This window comes from Hemiscyllium ocellatum, chromosome 32 (assembly GCF_020745735.1).
Source record: "Hemiscyllium ocellatum isolate sHemOce1 chromosome 32, sHemOce1.pat.X.cur, whole genome shotgun sequence".
Classification (NCBI taxonomy): Eukaryota; Metazoa; Chordata; class Chondrichthyes; order Orectolobiformes; family Hemiscylliidae; genus Hemiscyllium; species Hemiscyllium ocellatum.
In genome coordinates, this window is record NC_083432.1 from 48,575,896 (window position 1) to 48,597,237 (window position 21,342).

The 21,342-nt window shown below is 41.7% G+C and overlaps 2 protein-coding genes across 4 annotated transcripts in view; one reads left to right on the forward strand and one right to left on the reverse strand.

The window, feature by feature from the left end:
* The window catches only part of LOC132830911 (sorting nexin-11-like), a 126,260-nt gene that overhangs the window by 21,475 nt on the left and 83,443 nt on the right, over positions 1-21,342 (reverse strand). The window lies entirely within an intron of this gene.
* LOC132830910 (uncharacterized) overlaps positions 6,808-21,342 on the forward strand; it is a 49,682-nt gene continuing 35,147 nt past the window's right edge. Inside the window, exons 1-2 of the mRNA XM_060848853.1 lie at positions 6,808-7,536; positions 19,071-19,241. Coding sequence (XP_060704836.1) covers positions 7,080-7,536; positions 19,071-19,241 — 628 coding nt within the window. The 5' untranslated portion in view covers positions 6,808-7,079. The remainder of the gene's footprint in view (positions 7,537-19,070; positions 19,242-21,342) is intronic.

The following is a 21,342-nucleotide window of genomic DNA, read 5'->3' on the forward strand; positions in this document are numbered from 1 at the left end:
TGCGAGAGATAGGATTCACGTCAGGTACGTTTATGTTTCTCACATGATTTTTAGTTCACCTCAGGAAAGGGGTTGCTAACAAAATATAAATTGCATAATGACCAGGTGGCATTTCCTCTGACAGGTGTCTGTATACAAGGGGGCAACATCACAAACTGAAAGGTAGTCCATAAACACAGAAAGGATGGCTGGGAGAAATCTGGAACGATCCCCTACAAAAGTTGAGCTTTTAATCCGGTTTCTCACTCCTCCTAGAAAATCCTGTGGTTTTGGGTGAGATGGAGAGATATATATTGTGATATTGCAAGGTTTCACAATTATGTGGGGATTGACTAGATGAATCAGCAAGTTCAATAGTGTTCATAAGTTTTTAAAAAGGTTGCTAACACTGGGACAAATAAAAATTTCAAAATTTAGGTTTCTTTTAGTAAGGGTATTCAAAGTAAGGGACTAAAGTAGTAGCTGTTGTTAAGACTTGGATTTCACTGAATGGCAAAACATATTTGAGGTGATGAATGATCAGCATCTAATGTTATGCAAAAGCTTTGTAGGAACAATAGCATTTTAATTTGGAAAGGTTTAAAAAAGAACTGTTCTCCCCACCTATCCTGAAGCAACTAATTTTTGTTGGGGTCTGGGAGTGGAAGTATAAGAATGAGGAAGTCTTTATAATTCTACAGGGCTTTAGTGAGAACACATTCGGAGTATTGCGAATAGTAAGACAGAGGGTGGTGATTGATGGGAAATGTTCATCCTGGAATTCAGTTGCTAGTGGTATACTGCAAGGATCTGTTTTGGGCATCTGCTGCGTGTCATTTTTATATCAGGGCGTAGAAGGATGGGTTAGTAAATTTACAGATGACACTAAGGTCAGTAGAGTTGTGGGTAGTGCTGAAGAATGTTGCAGGTTACAGAGGCACATAGATAAGCTGCAGAGTTGGGCTGAGAGGTGGCAAATGGAGTTTAATGTGGAAAAGTGTGAGGTGATTCATTTTGGAAGGAGCAAAGGAATAAAGAGTACTGGGCTAATGGTAAGATTCTTTGTAGTGTAGGTGAGCAGAGAGATCTTGGTGTCCATGCACATAGATCCCTGGAAGTTGCCACACCGGGTTGATAGGGTTGTTAAGAAGGCATACAGTGTATTAGCTTTTATTGGTAGAGGGATTGAGTTTCGGACCACAAGGTCATGCTTCAGCTGTACAAAACTCTGGTGCAGCCGCACTTGGAGTATTGCGTACAGTTCTGGTCACCGCATTATAGGAAGGATGTGGAAGCTTTGGAAAGGGCTCAGAGGAGATTTACTAGGATGTTGCCTGGTATGGAGGGAAGGTCTTATGAGGAAAAGCTGATGGACTTGAGGCTGTTTTCATTAGAGAGAAGGAGTTTGAGAGGTGACTTAATTGAGAAAAATCAGACAATCAGAGGATTAGATAGGATGGACAGTCAGAGCCCGTTTCCTCAGATGTGATGGCTAGCATGAGGGGACATAGCTTTAAATTGAGGATTGATAGACATAGGACAGATGTCAGAGGTAGTTTCTTTACTCAGAGAGGAGTAGGGGCATGGAACGCACTCGCCAACTTTAAGGACATTTAAATGGTCATTGGATAAACATATGGATGAAAATGGAATAGTGTAGGATAGATGGGCTTCAGATTGGTTCCACAGGTTGGCGCAACATTGAGGGCAGAAGGGTCTGTACTGCTCTGAAATGTTCCATGTTCTATTGGTCATCATATCTAAGAAAGTTAAAAATCACACAACACCAGGTTATAGTCCAACAGGTTTAATTGGAAGCACACTAGCTTTCGGAGCGACGCTCCTTCATCAGGTGACAATCACTTGATGAAGGAGCGTCGCTCCGAAAGCTAGTGTGCTTCCAATTAAACCTGTTGGATTATAACCTGGTGTTGTGTGATTTTTAACTTTGTACATCCCAGTCCAACACCGGCATCTCCAAATCATATCTAAGAAAGGATAGGCTTGCACTGTAAGCAGTACAGCAAAGGTTCACTAGATTGGTTCCTGGATGAGAGGTGTAACTTATAATGAAGTGCTGAATAAGAACAACAGTAATGCTTTACTATTAACTATATGTTACTATTTGTACAGTCCAGGTTTTGTACCTAGATATGTTTGTAACTAAGATAATGCTGTTTGTGGCAACATTGTACACTTTTCACCGTACTCCTGTACTTCTGTACTTGAGTACATGTCACAACAAAGCTTAAATAAAATTCAAATCAAAGCTGCAACAGTTTAGAAGAGAAGTGATCTTTTTGAAATATACAAATTTCTAAAGTAGCTGGGCAGCAAGCACTGGAAGATTGTTTGCCCTGTCTGAGGAATTTACAAGGGGCATAGCTTAAGCATAGGAGTTGATAATTGAGAACTGAGATATTCCTTCATCCAGAGAATTGTGAATCTTCAGAATTCCGTGATTTGATAACGTCATTGCATAACACATTTAAACAGGGATAAATAATAGATTTTTGATCTTTCAAAGAATCAAAGGAAATGGAAGACAGCAGAGAAGTGGAGTTGAGTAACATTAGTGCTGAATGGCAGGGCAGATCTGAGGGTTGTACACCTACTGCTATTCCTTATGTTCAACGGCTGTCAGATACTCACCCAACTGAACACTCTTCAAAAACTGAGTAATGGGAATGGCAGGTTATTCAACGATGGTGGGCAACACAGAGAAATGAAGGAAATTCTGAATTGTATAGCCCCTTCCCAACTTCAGGGCATTCCAAAGCATCTTTGAAATGTAGTTGTTGTTGTAATTTAGGAAAAGTAGCAGCCAATTTGCCAACAGAAAACTCCTGTAAGCAGCAAAGTGATAATGGCCAGATCATCCTTTTTTTTTAAACAGATGTTGATTGAGGAATAAATATTATCTAGGAGATCAGGGAGAATGCCCTGCTCTGTCTTTTATGTCTTCTTAAGATAGCAGATCAGTGCCTGAGTTTAACACCTCACCCAAAAGATGCTTGTGAAGACCAATTCTGTCTTCACATCAGAGCTATAAAGGTGCACTTGGTAGTCAGGGACAGTCATTGGATGACTATCAGCAATAAAAATCTTACCTATTCTGTGCTCCTTCTTCAACCCAGAGGTAGCTCACTGTGCTTTTCTGCTTTATTTCCATTCGTTACTACGCACTTTACTATCACCAAGGCTGGCAATGTTCCTGGAAATCTGATCAAGAATACAGGCACTGCTCAAAGAAAAATAATGCAAGCGAGTTACCACGGTCTATTGGCAGACCTGCAAATGTTTCAACTTAAGCATGATCCTAGGGCTAAGATCTCTGTTAAAACACATTCTGCTTTCACAGGGCTGATATCAGCAGAATAATTCTGGCCTTTGGCTTTAAACAGATTACAGTGAAAGATTTATCATTAACAACCATTTCTGCAACGTTTTTTTAAAAGAAATAATCTCTCAATACAATAGGTGATTTGTTCATCTAAATATTGAGACTTTTACAAAAGCAAAATATTGCAGATCCTGGAAATTTGAAATAAAATGCTAAAACATGGTGCAGTTCAGTTCTAATGTAGGGTCTTTGACCTACAAATTAACTCTTAGCCTCCCCACAGATGAAGCCAGATCTGTGTCCTATCTACACCTTCTAGGAAGGGCATGTGAGCACTGTGGAGTAGCCACATGGCTCTCCTGTATTCCCATCCAGCTGTATTTAGAACATCCCTGATGCAGCTGCCTCCTACCCAGCTGAAAAATGTGTTGCTGGAAAAGTGCAGCAGGTCAGGCAGCATCCAAGGAGCAGGAGAATCGACATTATGCCCAAAACGTCGATTCTCCTGCTCCTTGGATGCTGCCTGACCTGCTGCACTTTTCCAGCAACACATTTTTCAGCTCTGATCCCCAGCATCTGCAGTCCTCACTTTCTGTCTCCTACCCAGTAAAGAACAGTATTTCAAACATTGAGTCGGAGAGGTCTCGTGCACAAGAAAAGATCCTTCAGCCCATTGAGTCTGTGGTAGTCAAATCTAACCACCTAACTACTCTAATCTTTTTTCCAGTACTTGACCTATAGCTTTGCATGCCTTGGCGTTACAATTGTACACCTAAATACTTCTTCAATGTTCTGAGGATTTCTGCCCCTACCATCCTTACTGGCAATGAGTTCCAGATTCCCACCACCCTCTGAGTGAAAAATCTCTTCATCACATCCCACAGCCCGGGCACAGTGGTTAGCACTGCTGCCTCACAACGCCAGAGACCCGGGTTCAATTCCCGCCTCAGACAACTGTGTGTGTGGAGTTTGCACATTCTCCCCGTGTGCAGGTTAGGCAAATTGGCCAAGCTAAATTGCCCATAGTGTTAGGTGTAGGGGAATGGGTCTGGGTGGGTTGCTCTTCAGAGGGTCAATGTGGACTTGTTGGGCTGAAGGGCCTGTTTCCACACTTTAAGTAATCTAATCCCCTCTAAATCTGCTCCTTTTCTTAAATCTGTGCCCCCAATCATTGATCTCTGCACCAATAGGAAAAGTTACTTCCTGTCTGCCCCTCATAATTTTATACAACTCAATAATGTACCCCCTCAGCCTCCTCTGCTCGAAAGAAAACAACCACAGTCTGTCCAATCTCTCTCCATATCTAAAACCCTCCAGCCCAGGCAACATCCTGGTAAACCTCCTCTGCACCATGTGCAATACAATCACATCCCTTCTATAAGGTGGATTCCACAACTGTATGCTATCTGTGGCCTAACCAATGTTTTATGCAGTTCCAACATAACCGCCCTACTGGGCTAAAAAATGCAACATACCTCATGCTTTCAGGAGAAAAGTGCTCCCTAAGATTGGTTTCAAATTTATTTTTGACTGATCATACTAATGCCATCTTTGTCCTGTTGCCCTTGCTTATTTGATATAAATGTTCTTGGTTACTTTATCTAAAGCAATTTAATGTTCAGTGTGGTCCTGACAGAAGGTGCGTGTATGTCAGAGAGACAGGATTGGGTTTATGATGCTCTGGTAGTGGAATAGCCAAACATTACGCATTGTCTAGAGTAGGTAAATCAATTTAAGGATAGGCTGCTAAAATGGGATTAAGAGAGATTGGCAGGAAGCTGATATAGATCGTAAACACTGCCTTGGGACTGGTTGGGCTTCTTTTTGTGTTGCATATTCAATGTAAAGAGAAGCTGGACAATGCAAACATTTGACTTTTGGGAAGGATGTTCATCTTGTTGCTTGCATTGGAAAATGCCTAAATCCAAGTGTGTTAATTCCTGAGCCAATAAGGAAGGGTAGGTTGAGCCCATGTCTTGCTGAAGCTTCACATCATTTGCATTAGGGTAAGTGGAATAGGCAGGTGAACCAGATCACATTAGCCTTGGTCTTGCTGAATATTGCGGCAGGCTCACAGAGCCCTTCTGTTCCACTTGCTCCTTTTCTCCATTTCTCAACAGCATAAAAACCATCACTTTTCCAGCCCAGTTCAATTCCAAAGAAAAGTCATATCAGACCCAAAACATAAACTCTTCTTTTTCCACACATGCTGCCAGACCTACCAAAGTTTATCGTACACTTTCTGTTTTTATTTCAGATTTACAGCTTCCACAGTTCTTCCCTTTAATTTCAGTTTCAGCACACCTAGCCATTGACCAGATGGGCTGAATGGCCTGTTGCTTTGTATATACATTTAACTAAAGCCTGAGAATATGATTCTGCAAATATTATTCAGTTGAGTAAAAAATGCTCCTGAAAGTTTCTGCCCAAAACCTACCTATTTTGACCAAGCAAGATTAATTTTTAAGGTGTGGTGTAAAATCTATCTTTTTTTTCATTTGCAGCTGCAGAGGAAACCTAGTGTTTGAAGACCCAAAACCACATCCTGCTTAGGATTAACTGTTTTGAGACATTCCAATTTATTTTTATCAACTCTCCAGTGATTCAAACTTTTTGGGGCTTTTTCTCACCTCATACTGAATCTCAAAGACAAGTGGATGTCTCTCAGTTGGTGTCTGAGCCCATCCTTTTTTTTCACTTGTATTTCAGTTTCTCTTAGTGGCTTTTTGTCATTTTCTCTTGTGTATATCTGTGTAGGCTCGCACGTGTATAAAGGTGCATTTCTTTGGTTTATCGATACTGTTTCTCTGTCTGTGCGTAGATTTCTTTTTGTATTTCTGCATGTTTATCTTATTTTTGTCTCATTTTATATTTATGTTTCTGCTTTTCTCTTGCCCGTGTGCATGTCTCAGTTCACTATATTGTATGCGTGTTTCTGTTTTCTGAGTGTCGACCCCTTTCCTCTCTTCTTTGTTGTTACTCACAGTCAATTTCACATTTTGTAAAGGAAACCATTCCCATTCCTTATTATAATCCAATTACTTTTTAATATTCAGTTTGGTCATGAACATACTGGAGATTTTTGTTTACGATTCTTTAGTTTTAATTAATATTTATCACTGGCTAATCATTCAGTACTGAGATGGTTAAGGCCTATTTAAAATATTCCTCCTGTTCCCTGACTGCTAATACTCTGAGAGCCAGTTGGAGATAAGCTGCTACATAGGATCAACTTAAGTATACATTTTTTTCCTCTCTTTAAATTTTTCTGAGAAGAAATGGCGATCTGCTTTCCTTATGCATTGCTGGTGTCTGATAAGATCAATGCATGCCTAGGATCATAAGTGCGCGTCAGCAAATTGCAGATGATGTTATCAGGGCTGGGTTGTGGTGTCGAATTTCAGATGAGATCACTTATTTTACATCACAAAGCACATCCCTAAAGCCTGCTCAGCATCAACTTCACGTTTCACAGACCTCTTTGTTCCTGGTCTGTGCAGCAGCAAAGCCTGAGAAGCACATTCCCTCTCTACATTCTGCGAGCAGCCACAATGGAGCCTGTTAGCTTCCATTATGCCTGTGCTGTAAGTGCTGCCTGACGCCTTTCTCAACACAACAACAAAAAACCCCAGCGTAACAGCACTGCCTGTCAGGCATTTAAAACAAAAACGTGGATTATGATTTTGAGTTTAGAGACTCGCTTTGTATAAACACACTCTTGTATTCTCTGCTGTTTCTGTGCTGTTGCAGTGCTAGTATGGAGAACCCGATCAAAATCAAAAGGACTGCCATCACTCTGGCTCAGAAAGTCCAGATCATCCTGAAGTTGAACGACCCCTCATTCAAACAGAAGGAGATTGCCCGGGAGTATGGGCTGACCGCTTCAGCCATCTCCAAAATTGTCAAGAAGAAAGAGGAAATTCTGGAGGAATGGCTGCGTGGTGGGAACTTGGAACGCAAGCGTAAGCGCGAGGGGAAAAACCAGACCATCGACGACGCCCTGCTCAGCTGGTTCTGGACGGCCAGCAAGGAGAAAGGCCCGATTTCAGGGCCAGTGCTGATGGCCAAAGCCAAAGCCCTTGCTGAGGAAATGGGGATCGAGTTCAAACCCACCAACGGGTGGCTGTGCCGGTGGAAGAACCGCAACAACCTGGCTTACAAACGCACACCGAAGGATAAGAGTGAATACAGAGGGATGAGCGACCAGTGGACTGGTACGATATTTAATTTTGCTGATCACCTCCAATGTCTCTCAAAACTGTCACTATTCCACTCCCACACGTTCACTACCTCACAAAACTGACAGGGCATTCCTACTGGTTCTCTGACCAGTGGACCAGACCACTGTTAGCCCTTGTTCTTGTCCACATTCTTGTCCTGCTTGGAGTTTCCTCACTGTACCATTGTTAAGACTGTAAGGTTCCATCAAGTCCATGTTACCTTGCAGAAGACTTATATCCTGTTTCACGTGCTCCCTATGTTAGGAGCCAGAGATATGCCTCAGCATCAATCACGGATTTTTCCCCAACCTTACCCGCTTTTATGCTTTGCTTTGCTGGGGCAGGATTTCATTGGCACTGTTTTCTCACCCACGCGCCGAATCATCTTGATCAGTGATTGTAGGTGATTAGCATCAGCAAGCTATTCTACTATGTAGTGTTGCACAACCAAATCAAACACTGCCACTTACATACCTGTCACCGAGAGGCTGCTAGATAATAACAATCAACAGCATTCCCCTGCTGATCTTCCCTTTCCTCCCAGAAGTCAGTTGTATTGGCTTATTAAACGAGTTTACTCAGCCCAAACCAGGGGTGAAACTCTGACCCTCACTGGTTCTGGGTGGCTCACATGCACAACCAGTTTCATTAGCAGCTAAACAATTATGAAGGTTACATTTTTATCAGGAGGATGTTGGCAGAGGGCCCCCTGTGCATGGTACTTTGCACATAGCAAACCCCAACAAGTTGCTGATGGATAAATATAATCATATAATTGTGCCTCAGTAACACTAGCTGAATCTTTATCAGATTCATGACATCGGCTCTGCAATATTAAGATATGATCAGGATGCGGGAGCAGAAGCAAAGCCATCCTCCTTAACAAACACTCTGTCTTTCACGTGTCAGCTAAAGCTCAGTGGGTAGAACTCTTAATTCTCTCTCAGAAGGTTGGCAGTTTAAGTCCCACTCCAGAGACCTGAGCTTAGGGTTTGAATCCAAAATCCAGGCCATGACTTGCTTTGCCAATGCTGGATGGTCAGATGTGCCTTCTTTAGAATTAAATGTTAATTCATGTCTCTACCTGCTTGTTAGGTTAGCAATGATAAGTTGAATGACACTTGGCACCCAACATGCTCAACAGAATTTTTTATGACCTCATGTTTCTAGAGGGTGCAAACTGGGAGCCCAGCCATGACAGCACTTGACTGATCAAATCTGGAGGTAACAACATCAGTTTCCATGTTGTATGACCCTATGACTCTGACATGGGTGAGAATTCTGCAATAGATAAGCTGAAGGACAAGCTGAGATGCATGACATTTTGAAAGCTGTCAAATATTTTCAGTTATATTCTGAACAGCGTCATCACATTTCAAGAATTAACTTGTTTGCATATCACGGCCACTTCTTTCTTTATTGGAGTAAAATGGATGCTAATCTTGACAGAAACCAAAACATTTGTAAAAGAAACCAATAGGAAGGAAATGGGGATGGGTGGGGAAGGTGTTAGCAAGTTAAAAACTGAGTCAGGTTGGCACAAAGCCATGTGGAGAATTCTTTCTCTCCATTTTGAGGGATTGTCAAATAATCATATAACTCCAAGTGTTCATGTAACCCTGGTGCACCTTATTCATCCCTGCACACTGTGTGTAATGCATTCACTTTTCATTGATCTCTCCTGGTTCAGTATTACATTCTTGTATGTGAATCAGGAGGTTGTGGATTCAAGTCCCAGCCCGGACATTAGGGCTTTTAAGCCACACTGACATTCACCAGGGCAGTCTTGAGGGACCAGTGTATCATCAGAACTACACACCTTCAGATGAGATGTTCAACAGGAGCCCTGACTGCCCTCTTAGGACATCATTTCAAAGAAGAGAATCCTGAGTTAACATTTATCCCTCAGCTCATTTAGCTAAAACTATTATTTGTTGCTATTTGGAGGAACTTACTGTATGCAAAGTGGCTGTAAGGTTTCTATGTTGCAGCTGTGACCATTCTTCAAATGTACTTATTTGGCTGTAAAGTGCTTTGGGAGATCTTGGGCTCAGAAAAATTGCAAAAGAGATTTACAAGGATATTGCTGGACTGAAAGGTCTGAATTATGGGGAAGTGGCTGAATAGGCTGGGGCTTCTTGCTCTAAAACATGGGAGGCTGAGGGGTGACCTTCTAGAGGTTCATAAAACCATGAGGGGCATGGATAAGGTGAATAGCCAAGGTCTTTTTCCTAGGGTGAGGGATTTGAAAACTAGAGGGCATAGGTTTAAGGTGAGAGAAGAAAGAGTTAAAAAGAACCTGAGGGGCAACTTTTTCACACAGAGATTGGTGCATGTATGGAATGAGCTGTCAAAGGAGGTAGTGGAGGCTGGTACAATTACAACACTTAAAATACATCTGGATGGGTACAAGAATTGGAAGGGTTTAGAGGGATATGGGTCAAATGCTGGCAAATGGGACTAGATCAGTTTAGGATATCTGGTCTGCGTGGACGTGTTGGACTGAGTTGTTTCTGTACTAAATAACTATTGACTATATAAATGCAAGAAAGTAAAATGATTTCTCACCTCTTCTCTTGACTTAAAGAAACCCTTTAAGTCAATCTGTGGAAATGATCTTTAATCAGCTTGTTCAGACGACTTATTGCACACAGGTGGGACTCAAAGACACATCTTCTGGTGCAAAGGTAGGGTTTCCACAACTGCACCACAAAAGCCCTCGCCAATCATTGTATTTGTACTTAGACAATGAGTGACAGTAGACATTTAATGATCGCCAAGCCAGATTCTTCATCTCTCGTTTTCAGTTTTGGACTCTCAAAGATCTCTGCAGTCACCTAACACTGACCCCTTGAACATATGGATTTGAACTGCTCTACCACTGATGGCCATATCTCAGCTGCTCAAGATCCTGAGCACTAGAATTCCCTCCCTCCACTTCACTTTCCTGCCTCAAGATATTCCTTAGAAGTTACCTTTTTGACAGAGATTTTGGTCATCTAACATAACATCTGCCATAGCTCAATGTCATATTCTGTTTTACAACACTTCTGAGAAGTAATAAAAGCTATTATTGTGACATGGGGGGACTGCCAAAAGACATCAATTGTGACTATGTTTCTCCTTTAGGCAGGAGAAGGTTACAGATTGGAAGATTGCCACACTTTTTGTTGGGTAAAACATTAAAGATTATTGAACCAAAGAGAGTAGAAAGAATTTGTGATCCAACTGTGATCCAGTTGATTAACAGGTTGTTCTTGTTGGGCTGAATAGCCTCCTCCTGTTTTATGTTCCATTACTCAGTGTTATCATCCTTTGTTTGGCTAACAGCAATTCTCACCACCACTCCCAAAATCAGGGGACAAATGATCACAACTAGTAAGTTACTAGGAAATATCAGAATTTAATCAAACTTTCAATCAAGGGACCTACCAAAATGGAAAATGGCTATAGAACAGGAAGCCACCAAAAGTATAAAGAATATAAGTGGAATAAATCAGTTGTAAAGGTCAGAATTTCTAAAGTTCCACTGTGTTGGCAAAAGTATTTAAAAAATACAAATAAGTTACAACATGGATGGATGCCATTCAGTTTGTGTTGATGTTTACCCTCCGCATTTACAAAGAGTCCCAATAACATTACCACTATTTATCCATATCCTTTCATTCTCTTCTTCACCCAATCTAATCTTGCATGTTGACATAATTTGCCTCAACTACTCACTGTGTAACTGAATTCCACAAAGTGAACTGTTACAAATTTCTTACAGGTAAAAACAATGACTGCAGATGCTGGAAACCAGATTCTGGATCAGTAGTGCTGGAAGAGCACAGCAGTTCAGGCAGCATCTGAGGAGCAGTAAAATCGATCAGGCTTTTGCCTGAAACATTGATTTTACTGCTCCTCGGATGCTGCCTGAACTGCTGTGCTCTTCCAGCAACACTAATCCAGAAACAAATTTCTTACATACGATTTTCCATCCATGGTACCTCATTCTAGACCCTTTGACCATTGGATGCAGTCAAAATCATTGACCTATTTCACTCCTTTATAATTTTAAACATGTCTAGCATTGCATAACCTGACTTGCTCCTAATGATGAAATCTGAATTTATCAACTCTCTTTTGAATATTTGTACATCCTCACATGGCGAGTCCTTGCTCCACACTATAAAGCCTCAATCTCCTTACAATAGTGTGGAGCTGAAAACCGCAAACAGTGCTTTTAAAATATTAAAATAAATATTTTGCAACATAGCAATAACAGTGTAATTTGTGATTTCAACAAATAAACTGAACACCAAAAACTGAACTAAGCGTGACTGATTGAGATATTTGACAGTTTTTGGTTTAAAAATCAGCACAGGGTTTTACAACTTAGCATGTCTTTAAATATTTAATTACAAAATCAGCATCTTTACATTAAGGCACATCACTGTCCCCAACTGGTTTACATATTTTACTCTTCCAAAGACTGTGATAGAGTAACAAAAGCAACTTTTAAAAGAAAAATTGTTTACAAGATTTTGATTCATGAAATGCCACATCAGAAGGAAACAACAATCACTTGGATTTATATAATGCTTTTAATTAATAGTTCTCCATTCTGCCCCCCTGTTCATCCTTAATTTTGATTGCTCTGGCATGCCTTGCTTCAGCTGCCTGGCCTCTGAGCTCTGTAATTCCAAGCTGAAACCTTTCCACCTCCCCTCTTGTTTAAGACACTCCTTAAAACTGACATGTGATCAAAATCTTTGATCAAACGTTTGGTCACTTGTTCTAATGTGTGGCTTGTGTCATATATTTGATTCCACAAAGAGACTGAATATGAACAGGGCAAGTTGATGTTGTTTTGAGAATGAGGGGTGGGGGGGAAGGGGGATGAAAATTGTGCCTGCGATAGATCTCGGGCAGTGCACATTGCACTCCTAGCTTGTTCTAACCTCAAGCACACAAAACATGCCCAAAGTAATGCAGTATTCGAAAGGTTAATGATACAGCCAATACAGGCCAACAAACGAGGATCTTTGTACAGGCTATCTATATTGAAAATCACATCCTGTTGTTTTTTTTAATTTGGCAGTCCCAAGGATGAATAAGGAAAAAAACCTACATTCTTTACAGATACTATCAAGTCCTGTTTAAGGTCACACTGAACGTCAGTGGAATGGAAGTTGATCTTATCAGGAGATGAGGCGGTGGTACTTCAAAGTGCAACCTCAGTGAGAATTCAATGTTAAGTTGTTGCTTGTTGCATTAGCCCACAATGATCTTATCACAATTCAAAAGTACCAGGAATTGAACCACTTTCCATCCCCTTTCTTTGTAAAAGACCAGAATCTTTAATTGCATTTCTCTTGTGCTGAGCAGGGCCTTGCTGTTCTTGATGTTGGGTAGCTAAGAATGTCTGAGCGATTAAAGATCGGTAATGTGATCAAGCTAGCACAAGAGCTTTATTCAATCCACTCCACTCAGACCACCCACTATCTCCTCTCCCTCAATATTACTTTTTAAATCCCTTAAGGTTCTCACATTTCAGGGATAATGAAATTGAATTCCACATTCTTCTCCCCAATAAGAGAGTCGCATTATGACCGTGATTTACTAAATTACAGGACCATCAATGAAATAGTTGAAAATTAAAATGATTTACACAGGTTGGAGCAGGAGCAAAATAACAAGCTTCACCCTCACTGTGCAACATGCTTTGAACAGACAGAATCATGGAATGAAACAGGACAGAAGGAGGCCATTTGGTCCATCATGTCTGTGTCAGATCTTCAAAAGAGCTATCCAATTAGTCCCACTCCACAGCTCTTTTCCCACTGTCCTGTATTTCTCCCCACAGTACTTACTCAATTCCCTTTTGAAAGTTACTACTGAATCTGCTTTGACAACCATTTGCTGCATAAAAAGCACATCCTCACAGCACCCTTGTTCTTTTGGCAATCACCTTAAATTTGTGTTTTCTGGTTTCTGACCCCTTCTGCCTTTAGAAACAGTCTCTCCTAATCGATGCAAACAATCAATATCTGATAGCAAACACAGCTATCAATTCACTTAACTTCCTCTGCTCCAAGGAGATCTCAGCTTCCCCAATCTCTCCATGTGACTGAATTCCTGACCCACCTCGTCCACATCCTCTCTTATCCTTTTTGAAAGGAGTTGGCCCCAATTCAATACAATGCTCGGGATCTCTGAGTATTAACAGCCAGCAAGCTGTGCTGAGTGTGTTCTTTTTACCCCTTCCTTCCCTGGATGAAGGATGAATCATGCCAAGACACAGGTCCACAGTTAAAACTTGCCCTCTGACATTGTACCCAGGCAGTCATTTTTCCTGACAGAGTCTGGATGCTGTGTGGGTGCTTTAACTTATTGTTTGATCATGTATTGCACACAGCCAATATTGTAATCGTCCAAATTCTACAGTCAAGCACTTTTAATCAGTAGTCAGTGAATAGTGAGCAGGAATCCCAGCTGATTTTTAAATATTATTATTCCCTTATTGAGGGTACTGAAATCATCTATAATAAATTAATTACTGTTCCATCAGTTCATTCAGTGGTGGATCACTTGCTTCAGAAGGCTGTGAGTTCAAAGCACATTCTCAGTGAGAATTCAATGTTAAATTGCTGCCTGTTGCATTAGCCCACAATGATTTTATCACAATTCAAAAGTACCAGGAATTGAATCACTTTCCATGCCCTTTCTTTGTAAAAGACCAGAATCTTTAATTGCGTTTGAGACATTAGCACATAATCCAGGCTGACATTCCCAGTACAGCACTGAGGGAGTGCTGCAACATCAAGATGTTGCTGTTCTCCCCAGTACCTAGGACAATATTTATCCCTCAACCATCACCACAGCAAATAAACTATCTAATCATTGTCACTTTGCTGTTTGTGGGATCTTGCTGTGTGCAAATTAGTTGCCACATTTCATGTATTCCACCAATGACTACAATTCTGAAGAACTTTATTGGTTGTAAGATGGTTTGAGATGATTCGACATCTTGAAACTTATCACATAAATACAATTTTATTGGTCAGAGTATTGAGTACAGGAGATGTGAGGTCATGCTGCAGCTGTACAGGACATTGGTTACGCCACTTTTGGAATATTGTGTGCAATTCTGGTCTCCTTCCTATCGGAAAGATGTTGTGAAACTTGAAAGGGTTCAGAAAAGATTTACAAGGATGTTGCCAGGGTTGGAGGATTTGAGCTATAGGGAGAGGCTGAACAGGCTGGGGCTGTTTTCCCTGGAGTGTCGGAGGCTGAGAGGTGACCTTATAGAGGTTTACAAAATTATGAGGGGCATGGATAGGATAAATAGACAAAGTCTTTTCCCTGGGGTTGGGAGTTCAGAACTAGAGGGCATAGGTTTAGGGTGAGAGGGGCAAGATATAAAAGGGACGTAAGGGGCAACTTTTTCACACAGAGGATGGTACGTGCTTGGAATGAGCTGCCAGAGGAAGTGGTGGAGACTGGTGTAATTGCAACATTTAAGAGGCATTTGGATGGGTATATGAATTGGAAGGGTTTGGAGGGATATGGGCCGGGTGCTGGCAGGTGGGACTAGATTGGGTTGGGATATCTGGTCAGCATGGACAGGTTGGACCGAAGGGTCTGTTTTTGTGCTGTACATCTCTATGACTCTAAAATGTTCATTCTTGGGGGATTTAAATCACAGTCAACTGGGACCTTTAAAAGAAGCTGCAATGACATCAACTGATAAAGTGGACTAGGCCTCATGGAGTCAGGGACATTGTGCCTAAAATTCACTAGCCAGAAATTTCTGGCACTACGCCTTTAAACCCAGTGTGCCCAACCTTTTACCCTCACACAGCTTGTAGATTAACTGTTTCTGTCACAGAATCAATAAGATCATCCGTGAGCTCTATGTCTATTGAAGTCCAGATTTCAAACCGTCCCATTGGTCTTCTCAAACTCAGGGATACAATTCAAATCATTCCCTACAATTTCACCCAAATGAGCAGTGAGAGCTCAAACAATAAATGTCAGTCGGCAAAGCATTTCATCACAGGCAGCAAGCATCACAGCCAAGACAAGTGAGTGGTGGGGCGGGGGCTTGAAGCCTCTCTTAAAATAATTACACAGGTACACTGAACAGAAAGAGTAAGCTGGATGGGGAAAAGCATTTCTTTGCTTCTGTACCTAACATCATTCACTGTTATGGTTTTATTTATTCTTTACTTTATAAAAGGATGCTCTTAAAATATAAAGCAATGAGGACAATTGCAAATGGAAGGAGAACGAGTTATGCGGAAAGATGAAAAAAACTCAGTTACCACAGTCAAAGGAAAGGACAGTTAAGGGAAATCTGGTTGAAGGTATTCAAAGTATTAAATGTCTTAGATAACACAAAGCCTAAATATCACTTAACAATACAGCAAGATGATAGAAACAAATGTCAAATTTGAAACCAGGGAAAATAAATTTCCGTTGAATTGCAGTAGGAACTGCATCGTGTTGGGTCTGATAAATGGCTAGAGTAATCAGCTAGGCTGTGCAGTAAAGGCAGAGAACAAATCAGAGTTGAATATAAAGAGCAGAAATAGAAATTGCTGGAAAAGCAGCACATCTGGCAGCATCTGTGGAGATAAATGAGAGTAAACATTTGGGTTGAATGACCCTCCCTACTGAACCTTTTCAGCAACTTCTGTTTTTGTTTTTGATTTACAGCATCCACACTTCTTTCAGTGTGAAGATTAAGGGGTGGTGGGGTGGCATAGAGGGATGAATACTATTTTAGGCTTGGACTATACAACAATATTTTTGGGCCCGTCTTGGGGCAGTGGTAGTATCCACACTCCTGGACCAGGAGGCCTGGGTTCAAGTCCCACCTATTCTAGAAATGTTTAATAATATCTCTGAACAGGCTGATTAGAAAATATCTCCAACACTATTTTTAAAAGTGGTTCTTCTTATAAAATTTACCCTTTAGTGCTTTGGACTGGTCACTTGACTTGACTGTGCAGCTGTCATCAATGTCTTTTGTGACTTTTACCTTCCAATGTTTTCTTGGTCAACCTCCCAAGAAGCACCCTCTGAGCTTGTGATGTTTCATACCAATTCATGGTCACTCACCTTCCCCTTCTCTCTAACCTACGCTGGCTCACAATCCGACAGAGTTGTTTTTAAAATTCTCATCATTATTAGGGCGGTACAGAGGCTCAGTGGTTAGCACTGCTGCTTCACAGCACCAGGAACTCGTGTTTGATTCCTGCCTCGGCCGACTGTCTGTGTGGGGTTTGCACATTCTCCCCGTGTCTGCGTCGGTTTCCTCCGTGTGCTCCAGTTTCCTCCCACAATTCAAACTTGTGCAGGCCAGGTGAATTGGCCATGCTAAATTTTCCATAGTGTCAGGAGCATTAGTCAGGGGTAAATATAGGGTAGGTGGGATACTCTTCGGAGGGTCGGTGTGGACTTGTTGGGCCGAATGGCCTTTTCCCACACTGAAGGGAATCTAATCTAATTTTTCAATCTGTCCATGTCCTCCTCCCTCAATACCTTAGTCACCCCCAGCCAAGAACCTTTTGAAGTCTTTGAGCTCTTCCAAACCTGTATTCTTATTGGTATTATGGCATCAGCTGCCCCAGTCCTAACTCTGGAACTCTCTCCCTTAACCTTGTCATCTGTTCATCTACTGCTTTAAACACAGTCCTGAAAATTCAACTCTTTAACCAAGCTTTTGGTCGCATCCAATATCTCCATGTAGACTCCGTGTCAAATTATGCTTAAAGCTCCCGTTGAGGGCCTTGCACTGTTTGACTACTTTACCAGTGCTACATAAATGCAAGTTGATGTTGTAGTAAGCAAGGCAGTTTAGAGCCACTTTGGGGATTGTCATTACCTACATTCGCAATTGTTCCACAACATCCAGAGCATCACATAAATAAACTACATTTAAAAGATAAACTATCCAGCCTAAAATTAGCCCACACAAACAGACCAGAGTTTCAACCAGGGCCACTACAGTACAGCTCAGTAGGATGGTTTTGTAATTTTTGTTAGCTGAACTAAGGACGGGGGAAGCTAACATATGATCTTTTTAATTGCTGAAAATTATACAAGATTATTCCTTGATCACTTATCTTTTATTAGGTTCTGCTCGTACTCTTTAAATATAAATTTGTAAATTAGACAGTTTATGCTCTAGACACAGTTTCTGTTGAATTAGCTACTCTGCACAGAAAAAAATAACTACTGTTCACCTCTGAAGCTGGAGAGTATAAATATCAGCCTGAGCTCCTGACAATTAGCCACTTCCCATTGCCAAAGAGTCTATTGGATATCAGGCAAGGCGAGAATCTGACTCAGTTCTGATGGCCTCCGTAGTCAAATATCCAGCAAGACCACACTCCCTTGAGACAAAGGCAGGCCCTTCGTGTCTGTGCTGTCTGTTTTTCACAGTATAGAGGGCGGCACGGTGGTACAGTGGTTAGCACTGCTGCCTCACAGCGCCAGGGACCTGGGTTCAATTCCCGCCTCAGGCGACTGACTGTGTGGAGTTTGTACGTTCTCCCCGTGTCTGCGTGGGTTTCCTCCGGGTGCTCCGGTTTCCTCCCACAGTCCAAAGATGTGCGGGTCAGGTGAATTGGCCATGCTAAATTGCCCGTAGTGTTAGGTAAGGGGTAGATGTGGGGGTATGGGTGGGTTGCGCTTCGGTGGGTCGGTGTGGACTTGTTGGGCCGAAGGGCCTGTTTCCACACTGTAAGTAATCTAATCTAATCCCATTGCCCCATTCTCTTGCCATAATATTGTATTTTCTCATCTCCAAACATTAATCCAATTTCCCTTAAAAGTTCCAGAGGCCTCTGCTTCAATACTCCCTGTAGCAAGGCAAACTATGTTGCAGCAAGTACTTGTAGTTGAAGATTTACAAGAACATAGAAGATACCAGTTGAGTGAGTTACCAGCACACTAGGAGCTGTTATTCAGCAAATGTCACCACCATTTACAGGACCGAATTAGGGGACACAGAAACAATAGAGCTGACGATGGTGTAGTGATAACGTCACTAGGCAAGCAATCCTGAATACCAAGCTAATGTTCTGGGTACTGGGCTTGAATCCGACCATGGTAGGCGGTGAAATTTCAGATCAATAATATCTAGAAATTTAAAAATGCTAGCTTAATACAAATAAGGAATAAGAGTTCTTTACTGAACCCTTGAGCCTGCTCCACCATTTAGTGAGATCATGGCTGATCTGATTTTTAACCTCAATTGTACATTCCTATGTTTCTCCAGTAATCTAATGGCAACTATATAACCACTACTGTGCATTGTAAAATCCCATCTGGTTCATTAATGCCTTTTAGGGGAGGAAATATGCCATCCTTACCTGGTGAGGCCTACATGTGACTCCAGAACCACAGCAATATGATTGACTCTTAACAATCCTCTGGGCAATTGGAGATAGTCAATAAATGATGGCCCATACGACAATACTCACATCCCATGAACAAATGAAGAAAATAAGGTTTACATGTATTGGCCATTTCAGGATTCCCTGCCTTTGTGCCTCAGTCTCTGTATCTGCAAGATGGGCAGCTGGTCCCAGATTACTACAGAGAGAGAACAGCAACACAGCCGCTGGATGAAGCAGAGGAAGATTCCCACGACCAGTCTGCAGAGGGAGCTGAACAAGAGGAGCAAGACCCACAGTTTTATGCAGGCAAGTCTTATCATACCTAGACAAGGATGGGTGGATTATTTCAATCTGCAAACACCCCAAACCAAAATAATTTTTGCTTGAAAAGTTGTTTAAATTTAAAATTGTACATGTACTGGATGCCAGAACTGTGATTCTTTGTATAAATCTGCATTTAATTGCAGTAACAGAGACTTTGTAAGAAAGGATAACGTGGCTAAATACACAACCGTAAATGGCTATGTGGATGAATACTCAATTTGGGATTGAGCTGTAACAGTGCAAGCCTGGCCTATACTCAATCTCAATGTGTATCCGTGGACGTTTACAGTTCAAGGAAGTTCCAAATGCAATCTTCAGTCAGTGCTAAGCTACTTCATTTAAGTACTTCAATAACTCTTACTGATTATTGTTCAATGTGGAAGAAGTTTGACTATGATGTCCTCTGCCACAGGACATTACCTCAGCTGACAAAGGGTTGGCAACTTGGTGATGTGTTGCTGCTGTAGCTTGTGAGCACTGCTGGACACCAACATTATCTTGGGCCAACACGTCTGTAGTAGTGTTTGCTGTTCAAGGACTCTCAGTTCAGATTTAAGAAGCTGTGCTATAGATGTTGCATTACATCAAGGTGTTACCTGGACACTTGCTCTAGGAACTGGATACATCCTACAGATTTTTAAATACAAATTTTATCTATGATCAGGAACAGGAGGATGTGACTGTAGGAGAATTGATGATTCAAGCATATGTCCTTCGTCAGGAATTCCTGATGAAGGGCTTACGCTTGAAACATTGATTTTCTTGCATCTCGGATACTGCCTGATCTGTTGTGCTTTTCCAACTCCATGATCTATATGGACTTCAGTGAGGTGTTTGACAAGGTTCCTCATGGTAGACTGGTTAGCAAAGTTAGATCACATGGAATACAAGGAGAACTAGCCATTTGAATACAGAACTGGCTCGAAGGAAGAGGTGGTGGTAGAGAGTTGTTTTTCAGACTGGAGACCTGTGACCAGTGGTGTGCCACAAGGATCGGTGCTGGGTCCACTGCTTTTCATCATTTATATAAATGATCTGGATGTGAACATAGGAGTTACAGTTAGTAAATTTGCTGGTGATACCAAAATTGGAGGTGTAATGGACAGCGAAGAAGGTTATCACAGAGTTTAATGGGACCTTGATCAAATGGGCCAATGGACAAGGAGTGGCAAATGGGCTTTACAAAGAACAAAGAAGATTACAGCACAGGAACACCTAGCCTGCGCCGATCCAGATTCTCTACCTAAACCTGTCACCTATTTTCTAAGCTGAAAATGCCCGAAATGTCGATTCTCCTGCTCCTTGGATGCTGCCTGACCTGCTGCGCTTTTCCAGCAACACATTTTCAGCTCTGATCTCCAGCATCTGCAGTCCTCACTTTCTCCTCGAAGATTTTAACCTATTTTCTAAGGATCTGTATCCCCTTGCTCCCTGCCCATTCATGTATCTGTCTAGATACATCTTAAATGACGCTCCACCCTCTGCATAAAGAATTTTCCATATATATCCCCCTTAAACATTTCCCCTCTCACCTTGAACTTGTGACGCTTAATAATTGAGTCCCCCACTGTGGGAGAAAGCTTCTTGCTATCTACCCTGTCTATACCTTTGAAGATTTTGAAGACCTCAATCAGGTCCCCCCTTAACCTCTATCTTTCTAATTAAAATAATCCTAATCCACTCAACCCCACGTCATAGCTAGCACCCTCCATACCAGGCAACATCCTGATGAACCTCCACTGCACCCTCTCCAAAATATCCACATCCTTTTGGTAATGTGGTGACCAGAACTGTACGCAGCATTCCAAATGTAGCCAAACCAAAGTCCTATACAACTGTAACATGACCTGCCAACTCTTGTACTCAATACCCTGTCCAATGAAGCAAAGCATGCCGTATGCCTTCTGGACCACTCTTATCGACCTGCGTTGCCACCTTCAGGGTACAATGGACCTGAACACCCAGATCTCTCTGTACATCAATTTTCCCAGAGCTTTTCCATCTACCGTACAGTTCACTCTCAAATTGGATCTTCCAAAATGCATCCCCTTGCATTTGCCAGCTTGAATTCCAGCTCCCTTTT